The sequence below is a fragment of the Diadema antillarum genome, unplaced genomic scaffold (assembly GCF_040938485.1).
Source record: "Diadema antillarum isolate AM-2024a unplaced genomic scaffold, OU_Dant_1.0 scf00000053, whole genome shotgun sequence".
Classification (NCBI taxonomy): Eukaryota; Metazoa; Echinodermata; class Echinoidea; order Diadematoida; family Diadematidae; genus Diadema; species Diadema antillarum.
In genome coordinates this window covers 1,128,698-1,156,074 of record NW_027270942.1, presented here as the reverse complement: position 1 = coordinate 1,156,074, position 27,377 = coordinate 1,128,698, and the positions used below count along the sequence as shown (strand labels likewise).

At 38.0% G+C, this 27,377-nt stretch overlaps 1 protein-coding gene across 2 annotated transcripts in view; it reads right to left on the bottom strand.

Annotated features, from left to right (window-relative positions):
• The window catches only part of LOC139715704 (putative complexin-1), a 64,085-nt gene that overhangs the window by 25,165 nt on the left and 11,543 nt on the right, over window positions 1–27,377 (bottom strand). The window contains exon 2 of one of the 2 annotated variants that reach the window (XM_071627255.1): window positions 21,076–21,215. In XM_071627255.1, the coding sequence (XP_071483356.1) occupies window positions 21,076–21,130 (55 nt within the window). In that variant the 5' untranslated portion in view covers window positions 21,131–21,215. Of the gene's footprint in view, window positions 1–12,385; window positions 12,474–21,075; window positions 21,216–27,377 lie in introns of those variants that run through there. The other variant, XM_071627256.1, reaches the window with a different exon arrangement.

Here is a 27,377-nt window from a genome sequence, read left to right as displayed (position 1 = left end):
AGCCTTAAAAGGTACATTTTCCCAAATAACTCTCTGTGCTGATGAAGAGTTCTTTTTCAGAAGGTGCTAAATCCACTTTTAATTGTAAGGAGAAAAACATGATTTTTTTTTTTCACAAGCTTCTTTTCAAGAAAACAGCATGAATATGCTTGCCGAAATGGGCCACATACACTGTACATACCCAAGAAAGAATGCATGGTGCACCGTGAAACCTTCCACCACTCAACGTTCTACTGCCACAGAAACCTTCAAATATTTCATCCCACATACATTTCCTCCAACTCACCAAGCTTTCTTCTTCTGATGTGGCACAATATTCCTGGTTGTTGATGTTTGTTGACTATTGCTAGTCACCTGGGGTGAGCCACGAGGGGTTGGCATCTTTCGCCCATTTTTTGTGTGGGTAGGTGGACAACTTAAACAGGGTTAGCATCCCGCTTTTTGACATGAATGAAGTGGGATCTTTTCCATGTGCGAGTCTTGACTGACACCAACATGAGATTTCCATTTTATGTCCTATCTGAGGGAAAGAGTGTTTTGCCTCTCAAGGGGACAGTGCGATTAAGCACAACATTGCGTAGCTAGACTCTGGAATCGAACCCGAGTCATTTGAGTTGGGAGGCAGACGCCCCATCAGCAGAGCCAAATCACAGCCAACTTACCAAGTGCTTCATTAAATATTTTTATGTTCATTGAATCTACACAAACATCACAGGGGAAACTTCAACTGTAATAACATGGTGTATCTACACCTCTTCTCTAGGCATTCTACCCTCTTACCAAGACTCTGCTTACGAAAGCAGTAATCTGTAGAAAGGATTGGAGAGATCCATCTTTCCACATTCCCAGGTCCATGCTCACTTTGAGCAACTTTGCTAAAGTTGTCCCTCATGGCTGCCAAACCAACTAATCTATTGGGATGGATACAACTTTTCAACCCCCCTCCCCCTTTCCTTTTAGACATTGACAAGTTTGCAGGAAACAGTAGGGGGATAGGATAACATTTCATACAGTAATCTGTAGATAGGATTGGAAAGATCTACAGTACTTTTCCACATTCCCAGGTCTGCACTCACTTCGAGCGACTTTGCTAAAGTTGTCCCTCCTGGCATGCAAACCAACTAATTTATGGAGATGGATACATACTTCTCTTGACAGAAATTTCATACCTCAAAACTCTTCTCCCCCCCCCCCCCCAACTTAGATGTTTGTTTGTACATGTAGGAGACAGTGTAAAGATGGGATCAAGTTCCATCTCAATTCCCAGAAAACTTGCGACAACCACACGAACAGCCAAAATCATTGCGGATTCATTTCTCAAGCAAACATCAAGCTCTTTGAGACATCGGATGTGTATACATGAATTTCTAAGTGACTTGTAAGGCAGCATTTGAGTGCCTCAGGCCTCAGGTAATTTTTCTTGGTTTAACAATATATATGACAGAAATGCAAAGCCACACCCGAATCCTGCATCCTTCTATATCGTTCTCTCTGAGCTCCCTGTCTATTCTCTCCTTCTCTCTGTCTCTCTATATAGTATATAAAAATATAGAAAGATATAGATTTATAGATATATTTCTCTTCTTTCTCTATCTCTATCAATCTCTCTTTTTCTCTATCTATCTCTATATATATATATCTATCTATCTCATTTTTTTCTCTCTCCCTCTACCTCTCTTTCTTTCAATCTATCTATCTATCTATCTATCTATCTATCAATCTATCTATCTATCTCTTTCTCTATCTCTATCTCTGTAATGGCCTCTACCTCTATCTCGTTCTATGTAGACCTGTCTCACTTTCAATGATTTCCATACTTGTATTCCTTTGGCTGGCTCTTCAGCAATTTTTTGTATTGTTTTTTATTTGTTCGGGTTTTTTTTTTACTTGGTTTAGTAACATAATGCACTACCTGCTCAACTGTTACTAACTGGTGTGCTCATTGGCGGTTTCCATGGAGACTTGATTAACAACGATAAAGCTTTCCGCCTTCAGTAAAGGTCAGGCTAGTGTTGAGAGGCTGAACCGTCATTGATGTGCTCAGCTCTGCTTTTGCTGCTCATCCAGAGTGAATGGATATAGTCACAGGCTCATCTACAGATATCTTAAATTTTGTATTTCTTCCAAAGCGAAGTCTATACAAATACTGATCACATATTTTCTCACGATTTCCAGCAAATCATTTCAAAAGACAGGATTAAATTTAAGAACATTCTTAGAACAATTAATGCCCTTTACAGAATACTCTCCTTTCATAGTCTTCTATGGATGCTGCCATGAAAAGACGCCTACTTGAACACACAGACATGGACAAGTGAGGTACAACACAACTTGAAACTAACTCTTGTACTTCTAACTCTAATGAGTGGACATCCAAACTCTTGGAAAGTACTCTTCTTGAACAGTGATCCCCAAGAGACTCTTTAGAATACACTAGTGATGCACTGGTAAAGCGATATACAGAAAAACAATACCGAGCCAAGGCCTGTCATGAGTAAACAGCACAGACGAATATATTCCGTTAATACCTACAGTGGCTCACAGATGGGGAACTACAGAGATTGCATATAAATCTATATGCATCTATAGCCAGCCATTAGGCATGGTCAGAGACTGAAAGCAGTATTAAAGTGGTAATACTAACCAATCCCTGGGGGAACAGGCAAGCGATAGAGCTACCAAGCCGGGGATGGTGAAAATACTTTGCTTGCAATGGTCGTCAATTGCTGCATATCGGTGCGACACTCTTAAAAGAGACCTAGGCACCAAGAATCGGTCATTACCCCCTCCATCCTCCCCCCCCCCCAACACACACATGCACATTCAAAGAAAACACTAATGGAGAGGTCAAAACCACATAAAGTCCTCAGGGGTTCTTAGAAACTTACCAAACTACTGAGATTTTCTACTTGATTGTAACTGCTTCAAAATGAGTGATTACCGTCTTCTTGTTATTGTCCCAATGCTGCCTCATTAGCAGCACAATTTATGATTACCCTTACAATAAGAATATTTTCAATCGCTCACACACATTTCCACCTGCCCTTGCTAGCAGCAAAATGCAAAAACACATTAACTTCTATTAATTCTTATTCTAAAAAATAAGATGCACAAACATTTGTTTTCTGATTTCTTTTTTTCATAGATAATCAAAAAGTCCTTTCAGATGAAAAACAAAGTTTCTAGAGATATAATGCGCTGGAAAATACTCTATATTAATATATAATATCTACAAAAATATGATCTTCTCCATGGAAGGCAGATTCAAACAGTGTTTAATACAAATAATAATATTGATAAAATTTACTTTGAACTCATAACAAGCACATACAATATGCTCGAACTGCACATTTTGAAAAGGGGGAAAACAGGATTGGGTGTCAACTTGTTGAATTACAATTACCCAGAAAACATTTTTCACGTACATGGTCACTTTATGTTGCTATATTCACATCTTCTCTTGATTATATGGCATGTTCACTCTTCAGTGTAAACCCACAGCCTACATGCACACGAACCTGGTGGATTTTTAAAGATTTTGGAGTACACAGGTTTATAGTAATTAGCACAAGATATACACCCAAGCACATGGTCCCAAATTTCATCACTCACCATAACCCACATGCTTCTGAGGCATACTGAGTGCACTATACAGTAGGTAAATTTTGTACACCTGTAGGGGTGCCACATATTTCATTGTGGCTTCATTTTTTGCAAATTCCACAAATCAACTGATACATTTGCAAACACAAAAGCACACAAAATATTGCCCATTATATTACATGAGTGCCATTGAAAGTAATCTTGAAGGTGGAAAATTTCTATCTTCAGGTTCTTGTACAGGGCTGACATTTACAATATATATATGTTCATATGTGTTGAGCACTCTGTTGCTATAGATGAGTCTCCTTCAATAAACTTCACGCCTCACAAAACTATTCAATGAGTCCAAGTTTGCAAAACCGTTAATGTGCTCATTGACTTTACGCCATATAAAGTATATGATACAGATAGAAGACAACCAAATAATGGGATGAAAAGAAAGTTCTACAATTAGATATCGCCACTGCAGTTTAAAGGTCCTGTTTACCTTTGGGAGCAGTGATTTAAGAAATGTTCAAGATATCAAATTTGATGCATATGTGTAGGTCTGTTTATCAAAAAACATCCTACCACATAAAATTTTCGCAATAAAGCCTAAAACATAAGGAGAGATCAGTGCTTTTCTCAATAAACCGTAACTGTAGACGGTTAAGTCTGGTAACATTTTTATTATAACTATTGTTCACATTTTGTATATTTAACAGCGCTAAACATCAAGTATACAAATTCAATTTTTTACAGTGGTTGTTTCTATCCCTAACTCACATTTCAGAACTATTTTAAAGCACTAATGTTGGGTATTTGTTTCATTGGCAATATTATGCCTTAACCCGTTGAGGACGGACTGATTTCGCTACAACATGCACTTCCAAAAGACACCTGCCTGAGTATACTCGGGACTCGTCCTCAACGGGTTAAACACAGGTCTAAAAGATGGACCTGTCCTAGTCCACTATTAATGTCTTTATCAAAACTCAAAGTGGGTGCTTCCAGTTTTGCTGTTTAGTTCCTCCTCTTCTTTCCCTCATTTTTTTTTTTTGGGGGGGGGGGGGGGTTGAACAGTACTTTTCTCTCATTTCTTGCTCTGTGAATCTCTTGACTTATCACTTTTTTTCAGTTTTCCTTATGTTTTGATTGTCATGTGCAAATAGAATTAATTTCCCTAGGTAACTACAAGAATCTTCTTTTGAGTGTGTGTGTCTTTTTTTCTTTTGACATAGCAGTTCCTTCTATTTTGCATCATAACTATTTCCTTTAAAAAATATCACTTGAGTGTATAGTCTCATTCCATGTTCTACATGTTTTACTTTTTACTCTTCTTATTTCTATACGTCTACATACATGAACAGGCACACAAATTTAAAAAAATGCATAGTATATACATCAATAAAATGTACAGTGGTTGCATTACTCCCAGCCATATTCCAGACGAAACACATCCAATTAAGAGGGAGTGCTCTTTCTGCAAATGTCTCTGTGGTTGAGTTGACCCTTTCAAATGCTGTGCTCTCAACGCGACACCCACAGCTCGCAGCACGCTGGCAGGCAACACAACCATTTACGCGGCGGAGAAAGAGTGACAGCGTCATGATCACTGGAGTGTGCACTTTCGGCTCCACGGCGTCGTTGGGGAAGATATGATTACTTTCACAGTTGGGACTCGCCATCTACAATGATATTGCCCGTTATGCCTATCACCCCGGAGTACTAAGTACACCCACACGCACGGGTGTAAGATATATTCAACATATGTTACAACATTTCTATCGTAGAACTGGAGCGTAGGAAGCATAATGCACAAACCACAGGTCACATGTATTTTGCAGGCTCCAATCATTTTGCCCACTGTGGTTGGCTCGGAGGCTTGCCACTCAAACCTTCTCTGGATCACTTTCACTAATTGCCATCGCTATTGAACATGATATTCTGGCTCCTGGCAATGATGGGTGTCTTTATGTAAGGAAACCATTTTTTTTCTTTTTTTCTTTTTTAAGTGTGACTTCAAACAAATACTTGCATCCTCACATCAAATTACAAGTCCATGCAACATTGTGTTGTAATGCAGCCTAACAACAATGACTTTGTGGTAAGACTGCAGTTCTTGACCAAAGCAATTCATTTTTCTGTGATTCAACTCATTTAAAGCAGTTCATTTTTCTGTGATTCAACTCATTTAACTTTCTCAAGTACCTGCATGCTGTCAGTGTTTCTAGCTGGGCTGCTGCTTCATCTATTTCATTCGATCACATTTTTCTTTGAAGAAAATTGTACTTCATAGACTTTCATGAGCCAACAACTTAAGAGCAAGATATGAGAGACATGTAGCTTTTCATATCCACATCAGATGAACTACTTGAGTGCAGATAGATGTTAACAAGCCCTTTCAGATTTGCGGAAGAACTCCTTGGTACATATCAAATTCTGAAAGCAAAGTGGAATCATGTTTCTACTGATTATGTATACATAATATATGATTATGTATACATAATATATTACAAATGGTACTTTGATAATCACTGATTGACTGAATCAGCAGGTGACTTCTATTCAAGAGGAACATGGTTTTTATTCTACTCTGCCCTTTTGCTGTGATATTCTGAAATATTTTTAGGCTTTGCACCGGGTCCTCCCAATTATGCAAAGTGTTCATTCTCCCATTTTTCCAGTTGGGTTTACTTTAATTTGTTCCACTTTGTCGCACTATTTAGAATCTATTTGTCATTTATTGATATAAAGAAATGCATTTAAAAAAACAACAACTGAAGTATAACACAGTGCTATTTAAGCCTAAACAGTACACCCCAACACTTGAAGGATGCTAAATTTGATAAATATGAGAATTGTGAAAATGTAGTGCTCATACCTACAACTGTCCATTATCTTCTCCCCACCTGAAACTGGATGTGGAGGTACATTGTAGTCAGGTCATTAGTGCATACAACTATAACCAATGACCAAAATGAAATCTTTGCCAAATACTTCTAAAATTTACAGCCAAGAGTGGATGACTTGTATGATTACGACAAATGTCCTCAAACACACTGGGTTTCTCATCAACATGGAAAGTTTCTATGGCTGCGTTTATCTGAAAACTTTCTGAGGCAGAATCACAATCCTATAAAACGCGTTTTAGGCATTTTCAGGGGTTAGATAAACACAAACGCGTTTAGAAACACCGTTTTGAAATGCCTTTCAAAGGGCATTTTGAAACACGTTTGAGACCACGATCGCCATTCTGTGAGTAGATAAACGCTATGCCGTTTTGAAACTCGTTTATATCTCGAGGTCAAATCCCAGCTGTTTCCGGTTGTGCTCTCTACCCATTATTTGTGTGTGACTGAGGAGGCATGTTTGCTGGTATGCAGTTGACCTTTACTTCCCGGGTCAAACAGCACAAAGCAGCTACGCAGTGACAACATTCGAATCGTGATTGTATGATGGTTAGATAAACGCAGCTCCCCGAGAATTGCGTTTCAAACCACATTTGCAAACACCGTTCCAAACGCGTTTGAAACGTGACACTCTCTCTCAAGTTAGATAAATGCAGCCTATTTCAATCTTTGCCAACTAACACTGGCGTGTGATCCGCATAATGGATCAATTCCTAATAGTGTAAATTAGACCCAGCAATTTTTGAGTGCACGGAACTTCTGTGAATTTCACAAGGAACCAAGATTCTTAAAACAGTAAAATGCATGCGATCTTTTATTTATTTTTTTTTTACTACACAATGCATTAAATGCAGGTGGCAATTTGAGGGAGTTTCATGCTGCGAAAATTAAGGCAGTGGACTCCAATTTGCAAAAGTTCCATGCCGCGAAATGTTTTTGGTTTTATAATATCTTGTCTTCTCAATTTCCTGTCAACAAGTGTGGTGGTGAATGCCTACAGGTTTTGGGTTTGTTCTTTTTTCACCTTGCCCGATAGGCAACATTACAAAAACAATAACAAAGTGTCTGGACACTCACAGCATGAGCATGCATTAACCACTGACAGTGTGCATTAACCACTGACAGTGTGCATTAACTTGTTGACAAGTTGTTTCTTCCTACTCACGAGATGAGAAGCAATGTCATCAATTCAAATGGAAAGGGAGAGGGTGATTTTACAGACTGGCAATTCCAAATGTGGCTGTGGTGTCACTAAGTATAGATTACTGGCATTTGTGTAAAAAGCATCTCAAATAAAAAGAGGGTGGGAGGAATTAAGTACGCAAAGTTTGACGCCTTCAAAAACCTGACATCAAAGTGCACTTGTATTTGACATCATGTATTCACACACGATACACTTACTTGGTGGAGTGTGAAGTTAAGGAATCTTCACATTTTGTCCTTTTATTAAGTTGCTCTTGTTGTTGATGATGATGATTTCTATGTGGATTGGGGTTGTTTGTTTTGTTTTGTTTTGTTTTTGCACATTGCAAAGTGAATATAACACCCTTTGGAAAATAGTGTCGCCTTTTTTACCTCCGCCAAGGGAGGAGGTTATGTTTTCGTTACCGTAAACCGGGGTGGCTTTGGACAAATTTGAATTATTTTTATTAATATCTTCATTAAGAACAAAGGAATTCTGGGGTTAATGTGGGGGTTAACAAGTACTAATAAAGAGGATATCGTGCCATATAGAGACTTCTTCAGTTTATTCTATTTTATCTTAATTTTTTTTGGTCAAAGTTTGTCCAAAGTGCCCCCGGGGTTCGGGGTAACTTTGGACAACTATAGACACCTTATCAATATACCCTGCAGGATTGTAGAGTGTCCAAGAATAAACTCCCTATGGGGGTAGTTTTGACTACTAACAAGTTTTTTAAAAAGTTTTAACAACTCTAACATGTTGAAATGTTTCAGAACAACCAGCAAATACGATTTACAAAATACACATTAATGAATTATACATTGTGTATGGTGGTTTTTAGAAGCAAAATTCTGCACTAATGAACATGTGAAGAATTTCAGTTTAAAGAGGCATTCACAGATATTTGCTTGCACAATTTTTTCAAGATACTAGTACTAGAATTACTGGTACCCCTACATTTGAAAATTTGAATTTTCAAAAAACCTAGATATTTATTATAGTTTAGAACAAAAATGAAAAAGGATGCTACTTAAACAAGGCACTGCATGAATTTTCTTGCAATTAGGATTGTAAGCAACTTTGATCACATGGATAAGTGAGGTATTGTAGTATGTACATGTACCATCATTGAGTTGTAAAATTCTACAGATGTTAATAAAGTAAACTACTATTTAAATGGGTCATGGATAATTTTCATGTCATTTTAAAGAATAATTTGGGGTTTTACCCCAAGAAATGCATGTACACATGAGGTTGGCTAGATTCAAGTACCGGGGTATGTAGTTTCGTAATTTTCTTTGAATGTTGTTCATTGTAACTTTAGGTCAGTTTGAAATATTTGCAAAATAACACATCTTTATTTTTTTTAAATGCCTTTGGAAAGAAAGAACTAACTGTGTCTACTGGAAACACAAGGTTTTTATTGGCCCTAGTTATCACAAATTTAAAACCAATGTTTATTGGAAATACAAGGTTTTCCTTGCCCTAGGAATCACAAAAGTAGAACCAAATACAGGAAATATTTGCTTAAATTCTTGGACCTACACGTAGGTTCACAAAATGAAAACCAATGTCTACTGGAAATCTTGTGTGCCTGTGTGCCAACTGTTCAGTCTGTTACACAAAGTCCCTCTTTTAACATTTAATTCTGCGCATGCTTTCCTGATCAACATTCCATTTTTGCAAGCTTTCACAGCATCTTTCATACTTTCTTCTGAAGAGTTTCTATAGTCTCTTGACCCAGATCGTCTTTTACATGATCTCCCCATCCTAACTAACTATTTTATCTGTAAAGGAAAGAAAAAACATTGCATAGCCGTCAAACATTTGGTACTTTTGTGGTGTCCAAAGTCACCCCGTAAGTGACTTCAAATCCAGGGGTGAAATTGGACATGACCTATTTTGAAATTTGTAAGGATGGTCAGGTATCCTGAGTATACAGGTGGGTTCATGACCACTTCATGTTCACCATCCAACAAATAGGCTTGAGCTTCCATAGTTCTGTATTCCTAGAGTACCAAAAGTTCGACAGCCACAAAAATCAAGCATTCCATGGACCCTGCAAAGAAAAGCCCCAAAAACATATAAGGTAATGCAATATACAAGAGAAGTGCAGTCATTCAAATATTCACATATTCCCCTTTCATATCCTACAAAAATATTTTCAGAAAAACCAACAGCAAAACAAATGTAAGTGAAACAATCTTTTTTTTCTGAACTGTCCAAAGTCACCCGCCTGTCCAATGTCCCCCCGGTTTACGGTACCGTTTGTTTGATTGTTTGTCTGTGTGCAAAATAATTCTAAATGCTGAGCACGGATTTGGATGAGATTGCAGGAAACGTTGAGAATGACACAAGGCACAGATGATTAAATTTGGTAGTGATGAAAAAATTTTTTATGGATTTTATAAAAGATTTTTGATATTTTGGCAGGTAGGATCAATGAACTTGGAAGTTCAAGCAGTGCATTTTTTACGTTTTCATACGCGCACTAAAGTGCATGCTCTAGTTTCTGCTACACAGGGAGACATACGACGCGCAGCTGAGGGTTTATGATGTAACAAAGGCTTCTATATTGGGATATCAGGCTATTTTTCACAAGGCATGCATATGGGTGAAAATCACTCAATGTCAATCGAAGAGCAAGATCATTGGTGGGAAAGTATAGCTGCTTGGGGAAGGTCTGGGCTCTCAGAGTGCTTTTTTAGTTTTTAAAGAATTTCATTTAAACTGTCAGCAAGTTTAGTTCAAAGGAGAAATTGTGACAAGGCAGTGTCATACTTTAACCGGCGAAATATTTCAATCAGTGAAGAGTCACAATTATCAGTCATCTTTAAAAACATACAAACTGCACTAAGAGGAGGCTGCAGAGAATTCCTTGAAGTGGGTTCTTGTCTGGCATGTGGGCACTTTTTGGCCAAGCATGATATGGTCTTAACCTGTTGTCAAGGGCTACTGGACATTGAATGGGTTAACGAATTGGCACACTATGCAGTCAATGACTTCTGTATCAATTTCAGGCTAAAGGGACAGAGAAATTTCAATCTCCTTCTTATACCGCCCACAGTGCCAACTGATCGGCTGCAATCATCTTTCAGCACTGCACACAATCCCTTTAAATCCTTAATGTCATAGAACACGGCAAGGGGTAGTATGTCAGCATCATACACAATGCCCATTATCCGTGGGCAGTACCACTTTTCTTGCTGGATGATTACGGGTGCATTTATCAACTCATGAACTGGCGTAGAATTTAGGTTTTTCAATCGACTTCCAGAGAGATTTGGGCAGATGATCAACACCAAGCTGTTTTGATTATGGGGTAAGAAATGAAAAAAAAAAAACAACAACCAGAGCAATCTAAAATACATTTGAGCCAGAAACACGTTCTTGCAGAGATGACAAAACGCAAAGTCATTTTGAAATGCATTTAAAGCTCGGAACTGTACGCACGCCAACAACATGACCTTTGCTCCTCGAGTAAAACAGCGCAATGAAGTGTCTTCCTCTCTACTCGCAATAGATGATAGATGCAAGAGCTCGAGAAACGCAATCCAGAAGGCCTTTGCAATCATGATGTGATAGTGGGTATTGAAATGAATTTCAAACAAGGGAAAGATGATTAATGCAGCCTTAACTCCATGAATCAGAAATGGGGGGGGGGGGGGGGGAGAAGTCATCCATACCAGACATTTTAGCCAATTTCATCCTCTGTCGTTCAAGGCTGAAATGGACACATGGCTACAACTGAATGACTGTGACGAGCGAGCTGCATCCAACAGCACAGCAAATGGAGATCAATATTTCATTTGATATAGCTCTACGTACTGTGTATCCTCTATGGGAAAAATAAACCCATGGTACTCGCACTGCATTCTGTGAATAAATGAATACCGGAGGGATGGACCAACAGAGGCAGCTACGTCCAGTATGTCCAGATCTGGTCATCAAAATTTCATTTTCCAAGTGCTCTTCTACAGTCCCGTAAACTGTCACAACTCGGGGGAGCAGACAGCCATTGTGAGCAAATCATTGCTCTGCTTTTTAAATATACCAGTGTCTACGAAAGTGCTCACACACCATAGGCATTTATGACCATCAAAACGCTATTATGTACTACAACTGTAATATTCTAGCCCAGCCAATTTGTATTCTTCTCTGAAGTGTACAGACATTCCAGAGATGTGAGACCAACAAGCAGTCAAATTTTTGACATGCCAGTTTTACTCTATCAGAGGAAAATCATCAAAATTGATCAGCACTTACACTATGAGAGGCTCTTGGATACAGGTTGCAAAAGCTGGTGATATTTTACACCCCTTCTGTCGGTACACCCTAAGTCAATATCAGTCTGGGGTTTTGTTTCCTTTCTTTTCCCCCCACAGTGAGATATTCTGTTGAATGCAAATCACCTCTCAAACTCACTTTAAAGTCAGTTCTGCAATATACACATAAACATAATGCTTCAGGCTATAAAGTCCTCCACAGAACGAGTTCCTCCCACACACACACGATGAGATGAACAAACTAAAATCAATACCCTGTAATTTCCTCAAATGCTACCGTTCGGTGACGGCAGCACCGGATGGAGCTTTTTATGCGAGCCAACAGATAAGACTGCAATTAGAGCGAGGTACTGTTTTCTCGTTATCGTACACACCAGCAAATCCTGGTGGCATTTTCAATTTTAACTTGCAGCAAAACTTACCCAAGAATGCAGCCATTTTGCAGTATACAACACGCTTGGTCTCCTTCTACATCCAGTATGCTGGGGAAAGTGTGTGCGGAAAGAACCCTCTCTCGATCATGAATATTAATTGCCATATGGGCACGCTGCCTTCAACACTTAGCGTTTAGGCTGATGGCGCACCACTAGTCTGGCAGATTCAGACCCTATTCAGTGAATCATTGCAACAACATGTCGCCCTACAGAGTTTGCATCAGGGTACTAACTTGACACTACAAATAAACAAATGAGTCTTCCCTTGTCTGTTTGTTAAATTGTTTGTTTGTTTGCCTGCATGCTAACATAAAAAATACCCTACGATGGGAGCAATCTGAATGGGAACAATGCAATCAAAACACTACATGCGGAATATTCCCTAGAACTAGAGCAAATGTATTCTTTCACAACAAAACCAAGACTTTGTATCCAGGAATATCATGAGTATAATGCACATTTGACAATGGGAATCATATGACCAAAACAGCCACCTGAAACTGAAGATTCCAGAATATGCAGCTTTCTAGATCATGGGCTATTACTCAAACTGTTTTAATTTTCTTCTTACATGTAATATGATTAACCTGGTTGTAATATGAATATTCAGTGTCTGATATTTCATCACATCAAGTACTTCCATGTTATGTTAATCAGTACATACCTCCATGTCTAGCTTTTCAATTCATAGTATGTACTTGTACATGTACATTTACAAATGTTACTGAATCACAAATTTTGTAATTTATGAGATGAGTTTGTGTGCATGTCTGTCTGTCTGTCTGTCTGTGTTTGTCTGCATCTGTGGGTGCATGTGTGTGGGTAGGTGGGTGAGTCCATGTCTGTGTGTGTGTATCACTTGCTCTTGAGGTATTGCTTTTGAATGGCTTCTTCCCCACAAAATTTTAGTTTTTCTGGAGTTTAAAGGGACTGTACAGTACTGGTCGAGGGGGTATTCATGTTTTGAACATTCCTACGTGAGATAATGAGAAACCTCTTATGAAATATGAAAAAGTATTTAATTTTAAGAAGGATTCAACATTTATTTGATGAAAATTGGTTTTTAAATGGCTGAGATATCCAAAAAAAAGTGATAATGATAAAAGGCGACAGGCCACACCTTTTATTAGGATCTCTTTGTTTCACCTTGTTTTTGGATATCTCAGCCATGTCAAAACTGATATTCATCAAATAAACTTTTGATACCCTTTGAATTGCATGCTCTTTGACATCTCATAGATTGGTTTCTGAATATCTCGCAAAGCGTTCAAAGCTAAATCCTCACCTTAACCAGAACTGTACACACCCTTTAAGGATTTCTTTTTTAATTACAGTTGGGTATTCACTACCCAGGTTTGTGTTTAACTCTTTTTTCTTTTTCTTTTTTCTTTTTTTTTGGGGGGGGGGCTTTTCTATCTGTTAACGTAATGTCAAGAATTCTTGTTGCTACATTGCAGATATTCAATGCTTTCAAGGAAGCATTATAAATGCATTCATGCCCTTCATCCTTGTCGCATGTAGACTTCAAGATGCCGATCAAATACCAAGTACAGTGTACTTTTCCCCAACTGTTTGCAAATTTGTCAAAAGTACACCAACATGGTACACAAATCTAGCAAACATCATATCTACGAATGTGCAGAGCCTCTGCTGAAGACTAGCGATCTATTTGAAGGGGTGTGGCTTACAACACACTCGATACAATGAAGCATTAAGTGCAGGGTAAGGAATACCTTTGGGCTTTATGAGACTGTACGTAACATATGGTGGTCTAAACACTGTGAAAAAGCCAAACCCACGGGATTGAAAGATGAACTCCTCTGCTAAGTAATCTATTAAAAGGTGGAATACATGTTACTGTAAATAAGGACTACAGAAGGCAATATTCATACAAAATATGGTCTTTTACTCTGCAATTACATGCAATATAGTATGCCACAATGTAGACATCTCATGTTATGGGCCCAGTTATCCACCAGACGGACCAATCTGTTTTATCATCATTCCCAATTTATGTTAACTGCATACCAACAGCAATGGTCAATGTAAAACATCCACTCCATTTGAATTTCCACCCAGACTGTACATAATGACATCAACAGCATTCATATCTTAAGAAGACAAAACAGATACAGGGTACCGTGTATGCAAACTCTCCATTTGTGTACCTGTTTCATGAGGACCATTGAACAATAACTCACCAGCGGAGGAATGGATGGTAAAGTACAATACATTATGCTGTATCTTTTTTTTTTTTAGCAACAACATCATCATTGAATTACACCTCATAAACTCTTCTATTAATCACATCAACTGCAACCCCTGAAGTGGTTGGAGCGACAAAGGGGGGGGGGGTAGATGGGGAAAGTGTTAGATGGGAAGGGGGTAAATGGGGGGGGGGGGGGTTAAGGAGACTATTGTACAGTCAGCAGCTCGCTTGCATGTACTGCAGAATGGCAATAATGCACAACCATGTGTCTGTGGGGAGAACCAACCTCATCCGACAGTGGGATACTAGCTGCAAGTGCTGTATTTATGCAAACTACCCCCTGATGAATTCTGCATCCCTGCCAGCAGGAGATGTCAGCTCTCTACTGTTCCAGTGCATGATGGGACATTGTACAACAGGAAGTCCACCTGGCCTGACTCAATTTCAATGATGATGATGCATTGAGACACAAACATAATGCATCTGTGCTGCCCTACAGTGTGAACAGGGGCATTCAATGCTTTCCATAGCTGCAAGACAGCTTTGCCAAACAGCAGTTCTAGCTAGGGGAAGGGAACATCATATGGTACACACTTCCATGCTTCATTGCTGTGCCATTGCATTTGTTGATGTGATCTCCAATTTGACTTCAGTACATTTTATTCACGGAATATTTCGTGAACATTATATTACAAGGTGGTCTAGCAGAAGAGGCACACTACTTTGTCATAGCACCTTTCACACCGCAACCCAGGAGACGCGCAGCCATTGCCGTCAATCGACCACATTACGGCTGTTTCTCTCCAAGTGGGTTCTGACGTAGGTAATTTGTGAATCTGGGACGTTGACTGCGCTGATTTCAGTGGACTTTGGGGTCACACTACCACAATAAGACAGCATCATTGCACAGTAGGGGACATTTCAGCTTGACATATATTTTCTTGGCAGAATTGAGGCAGATAGAGCTAAAAGTTTTACTGACGCTCAGAAAGCTTTTTTTTTTTTGTACTCAAGAGAGGCCCTAAAATGCATAGAGTACATACACAAAACTAATGCATCTCTATCATACACATCATGTATGACAGGTTTCTCCTTACAACTACACATAGTTGCACACATCCTGTCTGTACATTTATTAATGAAACCTCCGTAATTACCACTGTAAATGTCCACAACAATTAAACACATTTATATTTATATACCTAAGGAAAAAATGTGTCTTGAGAAACAAGCTTCGGTGGATGCCATAGCAATGCATAGCGAACAACACCTGATGACTGTAAGACAGCATGAGGAATGTGTAGCAAGGAACTTCACAGTATGGCTCTCCACTATCACATAAAACATGCAGAATAACTACAAAACTGCAAATTTATGAACTGATTTGTCAAAGCTACTGATTTCTCTATTGAAATTCAAGGACATGCTTTCCTGGCAGCTACATGATACCTGTAACTTTGTATTCAGCGGAACACATAATACACACATCCAGCAGCCCATACCAACTCATACATATTTTCCAGTTGTATGTGCTTCATGCTGATTGCCTACGGAAATAGATCTCAAATGCGATAACTCTCGATACACTGCTTTCGTGTTACTATCAACAACAAAGAACTGTACCTGAAGTGACAAACTTGGCAAAACATTATGATCATGAGACTACTGTGCTTGGCCTTTGGGGAATCAATATTTTTGACACCGAGACAAGAAAAGAGAGAAAGAGAGAAATAGACAAATTCAACAATAAATATTAGCCATCTCTACCTGGTCTGCTTTCATTAAAAGGCATGATGCCTGGTTTCACAAACAGACACCTGATATTATCGTATTATCTCAACGCAGATCATAATCACTCTGCCAGCAGTAGTCAAGGACACAAGTCTCACTCCTGCAAGATGGTAACAAGTTACACTGCTGTCATTTCCAAAATACTCTCAGTCATTTTTTCCCCCTCCCCCCTTTTATAGTAGTTATCCATATTGATCACGGGACTAAGGTGTGAATTCAAAATTGGTTGACAACTTATAAGGACAACACCAGAGAAAACTTGAGTTAAAGAGCAAAATAGATAATTGGTTTAGTCATGGCAGTTTGCAAGTCACATTAATGAATTCACAGATACCTGGTAAGTATTATTGAAGCACTTTCAAAATAACCATCATGGCCACATATCAGAGTAATGACTCAGTTGGTCTGGCAACATATTAATAAAAAATTCTTTGGTTTGGCTTGTTTTGTTTTGTTTAATGCTAGTGTGTACAAAGTAATTTCTCACTTTTTTTCATGCCCATTGAGCACTCAGGCTGAGTGGTAAAGGGCAATATAAATACCCCTAACTATTATTATCATTTTTTTAGAACTTGGCTATTCTGTGATGCTTATGGGATATCACTGTGACTTGGTTTGAGTGGACTGATAAATAGCACAATCAACGACTAACAAATATCTTGCCATCCCTAATATATTGACATCAACTTTTTTTCTTTGAAAGGAATGATACCTCTCTTCTTAATGTCAATGCTGTTCTCAGTAGTGAATTTCACCACTCATGAAACTTTCTCACGACTCTCAATATAAACAGTGAATTGAATGTGTATTGTTTACCTCTGAAACCTGAGTGGTTATCTTACGAATAGTTTTTACTGTAATTGCTAAGAACATGCCCCTCTTTGGAGATGCTATACAGACACCTCAAAAAAAAAAAGGAAAGCTAAATACAAAATAAATTTAACATAATCTTTGTCTGCATGCAAAAGCTAATAGGAGCAAGTGCAGTTATCACATCACTGAGACAATGACATCCGTCCTTTTGCCACTGATTGGGAGCATTGTCCTGGAAAAGCCATCACCCATCTGGATATGGCAGCTTTTTCTTGTTCTGCCTAGGGAAGTCTCCGTAGGGTGTAATATACAGTGTAGATAAATATGTAAATGGCATGCAAGCCCACAGACCTCAATTGTGGTACTAACTGATCTATAGTTAGCTAGTTTTTCATCATGAATCCTCTCATCACCGAAGGGAAGAGGTGCAGAAATGTCCTGTGGCAGACACTGAGCCGTTAACATCTCAATCACCAGACTAACACACAAGACTGCCCCGATCACTTTTTCGGTTTTGCAAACTATGCATTGCCGCCTGATGAGCTTCAAGGCAGCTCGAGCAGAGCTTTATTGGGCAAGTCCAAGATAACACGCGCGTTACGTATGGGACATTCAGAGACTTTTATGACCTGAAAAATAGTGTTAATGGCTTTTGATCATATTAAACTTTATCATGGTGATTGATATCTTGGAGAAGTATAATCATGCAAAAAATGGAGAAAAATGACCTTCACAATTATATTCTAGAAGAGAAAATATGTGCCGTTACGTATGGGACCAGAAAAATTTTGTTTTTTTGAACATTTTTTTCAACCTCAAAATTCTCTGAAAGTATTTCATTCTACAACTTGTAACTCACTGTGATGAAAGTCACAACACTCAAGATTATCACAGGTAAGTTTCGTATCATTAGGCAAAAAGCTCTAATTACAGGTTCTAATTAAAGACAGACATGACGTGTTTCGTATGGGACAGTTACGTATGGGACAGTTTGTCCCCCATTCATTTAGTGTGTGAAGAACCATGTTTATGGGTATTTTGCATAATTATTGAAGTAAAATCAGTTGAAACTACTCAAATACTGATCCAGATTGTCAAGGAAACAATATTCCCCAAATATTCACCATCCTAATCATATTCAATCATATTTTTATATTTTTATGACCAATCTGAGTATGCATGCCCTTTGTCCCCCATTCGTTTAGTGTGTGGAGAGACATGTTAATGGGTATTTTGCAAAATAATTTTTGCATAAATATTGAAATGGAATCAGTTGAAATTACTCAAATACTGATCCAGATTGACAAGGGAACAATGTTCCCCAAATATTTACCATCATAATCATATTCAATCATATTCTATATTTTTATGACCAACCTGAGTATGTATGCCCTATTTTTATCAGGATAGTTACTACTGAAAAATTGAATAGTTTAAAATGTTTACTTCCATTGATGAAGGGCAGTTTGCCATTTTGTTTCAATCAAAAACAACTTGACACAAGAAATATTAATTTTTATAAATAAGCAATACCTGCTGCGTGGAACCCCAGTGATCGAGTAGATATATGATGTCTGTCTAGCAGTCAGGTCATTGATTCGAGCCACACCTCAGTATGTATACCCATGAATTTTGTCGTGGCTATTATTGAAACCTGAATAAGGACAATTTGTGTATCACTTGCAATTAAAGAAAAAAATCATTTTACTTAATTTCTTTTATATATTTATATCACAACCATTCCAAATTGGATCTCCATCACTAAACTTTGAATTCCTCAAGTCTTAGGATTGTATGCTTTTAGTAATTCATATAATTGGTTTCCAATCATCTCATTAAATGTTGAAAACTGAATCCCCATTTCTACCAAAAAAAAAACTATACCATCCCTTTAATGCCGATTTTTCATTGTGTATTTTGCCATTTTCCCCTCCCCCTTTCTGAAAATTGTTCAGTCAAGTACATGTATTGTTTAAAGTGTCTATAACTCAAAAAGTAGCTACAATGTTGGGATGCTTTCTTCAGGATGATTCACCATTTGTGTACTGAGAGACCTTCCCAGCTAGCTACATGCATTCACATGCATTATGTATGAGGATGTCCCATACGTAACGCATTTGTCCCATACGTAACATTATTTCAATGCCTAATAAAAAATATTCCTTTTACTGTTTTTTCTTTTTTCTATGGTATTTAATTTCTCTAAACGATAAATTAGAACTTTCCAAAAGGGCATTAATATAACCTTAGCAATTTCAGAAAAAACCTAAAAAAATGACCTCAATTTGTTACGTATGGGACATCTCATGATAGGACACGAGCCAATTTGCATAATCATTTGCATAATCCCTAAATTTTCATACCAAGTTAAACTATTTGATGAACTTCTTATGTCCACATATTAATCAAATATCATTTGCTTTCCTTTGAATTAATATGAATTTTTATAAATGTCCCATACGTAACGCTGTGTTTCACATTTATGCAAATGAAGCCCTTGAAATTTGCATAAATTTACGTAATATAATTTTTTCCTCCATGGAAATCAAAACTTCAACTCATAAGCTTCAAAATGATACCAAACATGTCAATATTGAGCAAAGATGAAATTTTGCCTTCTGAGGGGACCTTATCTTGGACTTGCCCTATTTTGAAACCCGCTATGCAGATGACTACATCTGGGCTTTCCTCCCTTTGCCATTGCATTGCAGCACTGATCATTTTGACTGTCAGCATCCCTTCAAGTCTCAGAAAAATAGAATTAGGACTAAGAGAGAACGGAGGAAATCAGATGAGCTACAAGTATATAGAGCATTCATGTTCTAAGTTTTCATCCTCTATCATTTTAGTCCTAAGGTTTTTGGTTATATTTCTGCCGTGGATACAAATATACCTCAGATTTGCGCACTAAGCAATTATGGAAATATGTGTATTACTCATTTAAAACAAAGAAGCAAAAGTCACAAATGCAGCATTTACAAGTAGATTACTTCTTTCTACTTAGCTATTTTAGACAATACTATTCTGATTATAACTTATAAGATATTATTTATTTTAAAAAAAGTGTGGTTCAAAGGTCATTGCAGATTAATATTGCTAACTGTGAAGTGCCTTTCACCATAAACAACCAATTTTTCTATTGAAAGACGCAATTCAGTTTTCATTACATACAGCATAAAACAATACAAAAAAAAAAGGAGGTGCAAAGTCAAAGCAAGCAAAAAAAAAAGACAAAAACAAAGAGAAGACAATAGCTAACTGGTAATCATGACCAGTCAGTCAGTTAACATCTTGATAAGATAACCCTAAGTTTTGATTGCATTTGCACAAAATTACATTAAGACCTCCTTTATGTCACAATTATTTATTGACCACAACGCTTCACAATGCACCTGCTTGTTCCAAAGCAAAAAGAAACTTTACACTTATTTATTCTAATATGGAAGAACTAAATTTCTAAAAACTCTTTGAGGACTAGTCTGTGGTACATGCTTGTGATGATGTCACATAATATTCATAATCTACTTGTTATGATTTGACATAACAACTGCATCATTTTCTTTTTAACTGTTCATTACTATTTTAAAAGCATACCATCATGATGAGCTCTTGAAGCGCAGAAAGATTTCATTCTGTGTTTTACAAGTTAACATTATCTCACAGATTGACTATATACAAGTAGTTGTTTTTATTTGACTATCATGGATATTTTCACTTGAATCAACCAACTTCTGTGAGAAACACACACACACACACACACACACACACACACACACACACACACACACACACAACAGGTCGTTATTGAGACCTTGTTGCTGTTCTCAAGCCAAATCCTCGCAAAGACCGCATCATGACCTCTCACCTTTGACACTGTTGAGCTTGTTGCCCAGAATCATTTTAGCTGCCATGCCCGCCATGTTGAATTCTTGTCTCTGACCACTTTCTCAGTCTTCTCGGGAGAGGAGAGTGTGTCTTGATTTATCGCAGCTTGCCTGAAGGTTTCTGATAACCACAGAAAGTAAGAGAAAACATCAAAATGCCGAAGTTCGAAAAGAACAAGGCCACAAGATGATAAGATGACACAGAAAGAGTTTATCTCTTCAGACAAGGTTGTCTTCAGAATATTTTTGTCTTGTTGTTTGGGGGTTTTTTTTGCATTAAACTTCACATTTGTGAATGGAACACATCCATCTTCTGCATAAAAAATAAGAATGCATGTGTGAAAAGAGACTAAACCGCAGTCTTCTTACTGCCTTTATTGTATTCATTTTTTTTCTTCTGTTTTTACCGCAGGCGGTGTTTCCATGTCGTAGTACAGAGCACGAGCGACAGTCAATTCAAGTCAGAAACTGGTTACTTGGCTGCAGCTTGTGACCTACATCTCCCCACCCACCATCTCCCCACCCACCATCAATCATTCCACCCTGGTGACAGATTTTCCACTCTAACTTTGCTACATGCAGTGCATTTTGCTCTCTCATGTTTTAGAAAATTGTCTTCCTTTTTCTTGGGGTGGGGTGGGGGGAGGGGGTTGAGTTGGTATTCCCCAAATGTCTGCTATCTATATGTACAACTTGCAATATTTTGCCAACTTTTCTTTCCATCACATCTTGGTATTCTTTACCTGGTTATTGTACAATGTAAACTCTTTTCTTCATTCTGCATTGTTTTGCTTCAATATGAAACTTTATTCTCTGTTACCAACGAAAGCAAAAGGTATATGTTCTCGTCGAAAAGTGAAATAGAATTTGAATTGAATTGCATTGAACTGAATTGGTACTTGATAAAAGAAAACATGTTCATGCAAAAGGAGTTTATTCATTGTTGTAAAAATTATATTCAGAGATCATCAGTACAGCAGGGCTGCACACTAACCCATTTTTTCTGCTGGTCCGACAGACAGATTGGACCAGTAGGTACCCAGTTTTTCCACGTTTTACTGGTCCATTCCTGAAAAAGTTACTGGTCCAATAGTGATTTTTACTGGTCAGGGATCATCGGACCAGTGCCAGTGTGCAGTCTTCAGTATAGTCGACTCAGTGTGCCAAAGTCCATTTCTAAATATCTCTCTGTAAAAGTCTATGAATGTAAAGGTGCATTTACACTGAAATTACTGTGGCATTATTTACAAGTGTACCATAGTAATTTGTTGTCATTGTTCCCAATGGCAAAATAAAAGAGTAATCATAAAGACCCATGTATTTCATTTGGTACAGTTTTCATTTACAAAATATCATGGTATTTCTGGCCCGAAAGTAAACCTCTAGGTAAGTACTGTGCATATATGCATTTATCTCTTGGGGGAAATGATAGGAAGTATGTCAGGTCACAACAGAAATTTGAAGCAGTGCAGAGAATGGTATGTTATTTCGGAACAGGATGCACACTGAATGTTGCATGCATAATTTGCGTGAAGTTTGAGTCACCACTCCAGAAATCACCACAATATTTTGTAACGTATTTGCGCTCACAAAACAAAATGCCGCACATTATACCACATTATTTCACCGTATTATGTGTGAATGCCCTTGTGTCTGCTTTTCCCTCTTCCTCATACACGTATCTGCAGTTTTCATGTGAACGAGATTACTCAAGAAGGGCACATAAATATCTGTGCCCTACATCTATCTACTGGTACATGCGTACACCTGTACCATTGCCCCATATTGATAGAAGAATGATATGCCACTTGCTCAATACGAGGGGTGGGGACGGGGATAGGAGAATGATATTCATCAATGTAGGCAAAAACTATGATTATAATATATGATGGCACAATGATTGCAGCATGAAACTACAGTGTATATTCTATACACAGAGAGCTATAGACTCGTGTACATTCAGGTCAACTCTTCAAATTTGTACAGCCATCTTTCATTACATGACCTCAATTCTCTCATCTTAGTCCCTCTTACCACTGCTTGCTTGCTGGCCCTCTCTCTCTTTATCTCTCACCCTCTCCCCTCTAATATCATGCCCTGCCGCTGTCTCGTCAGGCCCGAGCTTTCTTGGCCAGATAACGAGATGTACGTCGACAAAATGCAATCAGTGCAGCTCTGCTGGGGACAAGATGACCGGGGTCGTGTCACAGTCCCTGCCAGCACTTCAAACAGCCCCTCATCCCTGGGTAAACAACAGGGAGGATGCAAGCCGGAGTGCCCATGCTTATGAGACTATGAATCCTTTTCCTCTTCTGACTTAAAGGACAAATCCACCTTCGTAGACAGGTGGATTGACTGAATCACAGCAATAATAGTAATTATAACACACAAGTGAGAGTTTGAGGAAAATGGGACGATCCATTCAAAAGTTATGAATCTTTAAAGTTTCTGCTCAGTCACTGCTGGACGAGAGGACTACTACAGCTTGTGATGTCACAAGCATAATACAATATAAGGAAAATAAAGGAAAATTCAACATATTTACACTTTTCTAGTATCATGAAAGAGCACTTTGCTTACCTCTTTCAGAAAGCAGAGGGAATAATATTACCCTTAACATACTGTACGTCAGTGACAAGTCGAGGAAATGTGCACTTTATTTCAAAAAATAAAATTTTGTGAAATTCTTTGTGTATATTTTCCTTACTACATACATGTATTAATCTAAGTATGTGACATCATACGCTGTACATGTAGTAGTCTTCTCATCCAGCAGTGACTGTGCAGATACTTTCAAAATTCATAACTTTTGAATGGATGGTCCAATTTTCCCCCAATTCCCACTGATAAATACTAATATTGCTGCATATCTGCACGCTACGCCAAACAAGAATTCTACCCCCACCAAACATGACCCTAGCCCTAATCCAGAGACTCCAACCCCAAGCACCTTCTGATCTGGAGATTCTCCCGCCCGAAACCCCTAGCAAACGGGAGACTCCAAGTTGATGTGTGCGAAGCGCGAAGTTCCTAGGATTCTAGATGTTCTCTGGTGCTATCTAAGGCTTATTTTTTCAACATACGATAGAAATAAGTAAGAAATCCTTTCCACCGGGAGACACAGAGCCAGGGCGGGAGAAATCAAATCTCAAACGGGAGAACGGGAGATTGTGCAAAAATGGGCTTTCGGCGGGAGATCTCCCGTCGAAAACGGGAGAGTTGGAGTCTCTGCTAATCCTAATCCTCACATAAAACTAAACCTACATTACACAACCTTATCACAACCCTTAACCATAAGTTCTTGCAGAAAATAAGATTGGAGCAATTGTTGCAGGAGCAAATGTTATATCACCAACTCCTGCATACTTTTGAACCCTGAAATATCACAAACAAGAATACTGTACATAGATCTCTCAAACAAACTACCATTACCACGTAGTCACAAAATTATGAATAAAAGTTGAATTATGCTTATTTTATCCTGAAAATAGATTAATAAATGAATAAATACATAAATATTATTTTTATAGGAATGGTTGGCAAGTACATGTACATGCCTGTGAGGTAAGAGCTAGAAATTATCATCTGCTTATCATCAGTATTCTGTCACTTTGTAGTGTTTATGAAGATACAAATCTAGGAAATGACCATTACAAGGATTTTTGCATAGACTCAACATTAAATCATCCCATTCTGAGGGTGCACCTCCAGATAAGACTTTGGTTTACTGAAATTACAATGTTGCATGCATGAAGTCTTTATTTCATTAGAATACACTACAGATATACACAAAAGTTACTAATTTGATACATTTTCTGCATGCATAGAAGGAATGCATCTAGATATTTTATTGCCTCAATCAGTAGTTCACTTTTGAGAGTGATTTCACCTATCAGCTCCAAGAAACAACATTCAGTGGTTTGGTGCTATTGTATCTAAAAGTACATGTGTAACTTTTAAACATTCACAGCGTAGTGTTCCATACAGTAGAAAAGACACTGAATTCAAGTGTTATTTTGGTCATATTTCTTTCTGTTGATCCTTTACTTGGCAACATTTGTACATCCTAGATGATTGAAGATAGTACATCTATTAGCAAATTATGGGTAAGATTTTTTGTTCTAATTTCATGCAGATTTTAATAATGTTCCATTTGGCACTTGTCCAAAAGATGAAAACCAGTAAGAATCAGATTTGCCAATCTAATAAGTACGAAGTGACAGTATATTTTGACAGCAAAACAAATTCAGGATTTGCTGGTTTAATGCATGGTATACTGTACAATGTACTCCTTTGTTTTTATTTAATGACCCACTGAACTTTTTTTTTCCTTTCATTTCAGGATTATTGTGCAAACTTTAATAGTTCAATTTTCCACACTCAATTTATTTAATTTTACAAATAATAAAAAAGTACTTATATAATCTTTTAGGCTTCATATACAATTCCTATGCACAGGCTTGTAAAACAAAAAGTGCTATCTACAGAAGATATAGACTCACTGGCATGACTTGATTACAAATGTTTTTGACACAGAAAGAATCAAGGAACCATTTACATTGATATTCTGTTCTGTGCATGTACCATGAGATCTGCCTGCATTTGAACACTATCTACTTCATAAAAAAAAAAACACAGTGCTCAGGGAAACGATCTTTTTAATAAAGGACACACAAGAAAAAAAAAAAGAAGTGTACACAGAAGCTGCTGATGTAACAATTTATGTGAGGCTTTATTCCAAGAATATTTTTCCAATGACTTTCTGTGCATACATTGTCAATGCCATTAACAACTTTATCCACATAGCAGCTTCATGTAAACACTACAATGTCATACTCATACACCATGATAATGGATGACTGCTTCTATGATGGGTTTTTTCATGGGAAATATTGATCTACATTTGTAGAACACACCTCAGAAAACATGCAAACTAAGTCACTTTCAACAGCAAAAAGATGTGGTATGAATGCCACTGCTTCTAATACTACCTACAACGAAGTTCTGATGTAATCAAGGATAGTGAACTCCAGAAAATTGAGAATATTCCTTGTTTTCATTATTCTTGCCTCTTTTGTCTTGTAAGTACACACTTGATATGGAGTCTTCAATTCTGCTGAAAGGTGAAACATTGTAGGCAAAATCTGGGGGAAAAGGTATAAAAGTGACCGCGATTCAGTTTCACCTCAACAGTTTGAAGCAGTTAATAAATATTCAACATTTTGATTTGAAACACGACTTCAACTGAATTTCACCCCCTCAGAACTCACAGAAACTTGATACACATGTATAATATCATAGAACTCAGTTCTAATCATAATATTTACAATTATTTTACAAAAATATGTCAACTGCCTGGGATAACAACATTTTTAAGGTATTCATGATAATGACCCATGAATTTATCTGCAAGTACTCGAGTGCCTGCAATACGTGTCTCGACATTCCAGAGGATGACAACAAGATTGAAGCTACATGCGGAGTAAGTCACGCTTGAGCACACCAGCGTCAGCGCTCCAACATCAAGTGTCACACGTAAGCACATCTAGCAAACGTTGGGTTCAAACTCTCGAACATCCTGCTTAAAGTTGCAAATCAGGCATGAGAATTTGTGCATCGAAGGGTTCTACTGGTGACCTGATATGACGTTCAGAGGCCCTTCACTTCTCACAAATTTGAGTACCTGGTATGCAAAGCTGATTGGTGCCGTTTTCATGGAGCAGATCCAACTTTTCTTTCTAGATCAGAATTTCAGACAGCAAAACAAAATGGGGATGGATGAGTCTATTCACGCCTTTTCCCACTTAATTGCGCTCATTGTAATGTAAATCTTCAAAATCTTGTTGACACCGATGCATTTCCCCTCTTCTCAGTTTCACGGACGGACGAGAAGAATACATTGCAAATTTACCAGTGGGCACGGATGACAAATGAGATGGCTCCCATATCTGCCCGCCTTGCCTCAAAAGTGATTATGGTTGCGCAATTTATGCACACAGCCCTAAATTGCTGAAGAGATCATGTGGCGAAGGATGGTGGGCACCATGCATTATTTATGTGAAGACGGCTGACTTACACGTGGAAGCACATAGGAAATGAAGCATGGGGTCTCCTGTTTTGACAGGTTCAGCTCCATAGCCTACATACAGAACTTCAATACAAGCCCTTGCACAGCACAAAATGAAGCCCTGGATTTTGAAATGTGTGACTGCAATCGTTGTCTGGGAGACTACACGTTCAACATTTGACAGTCCACAATAGTACATACCGTAAAATATTTATC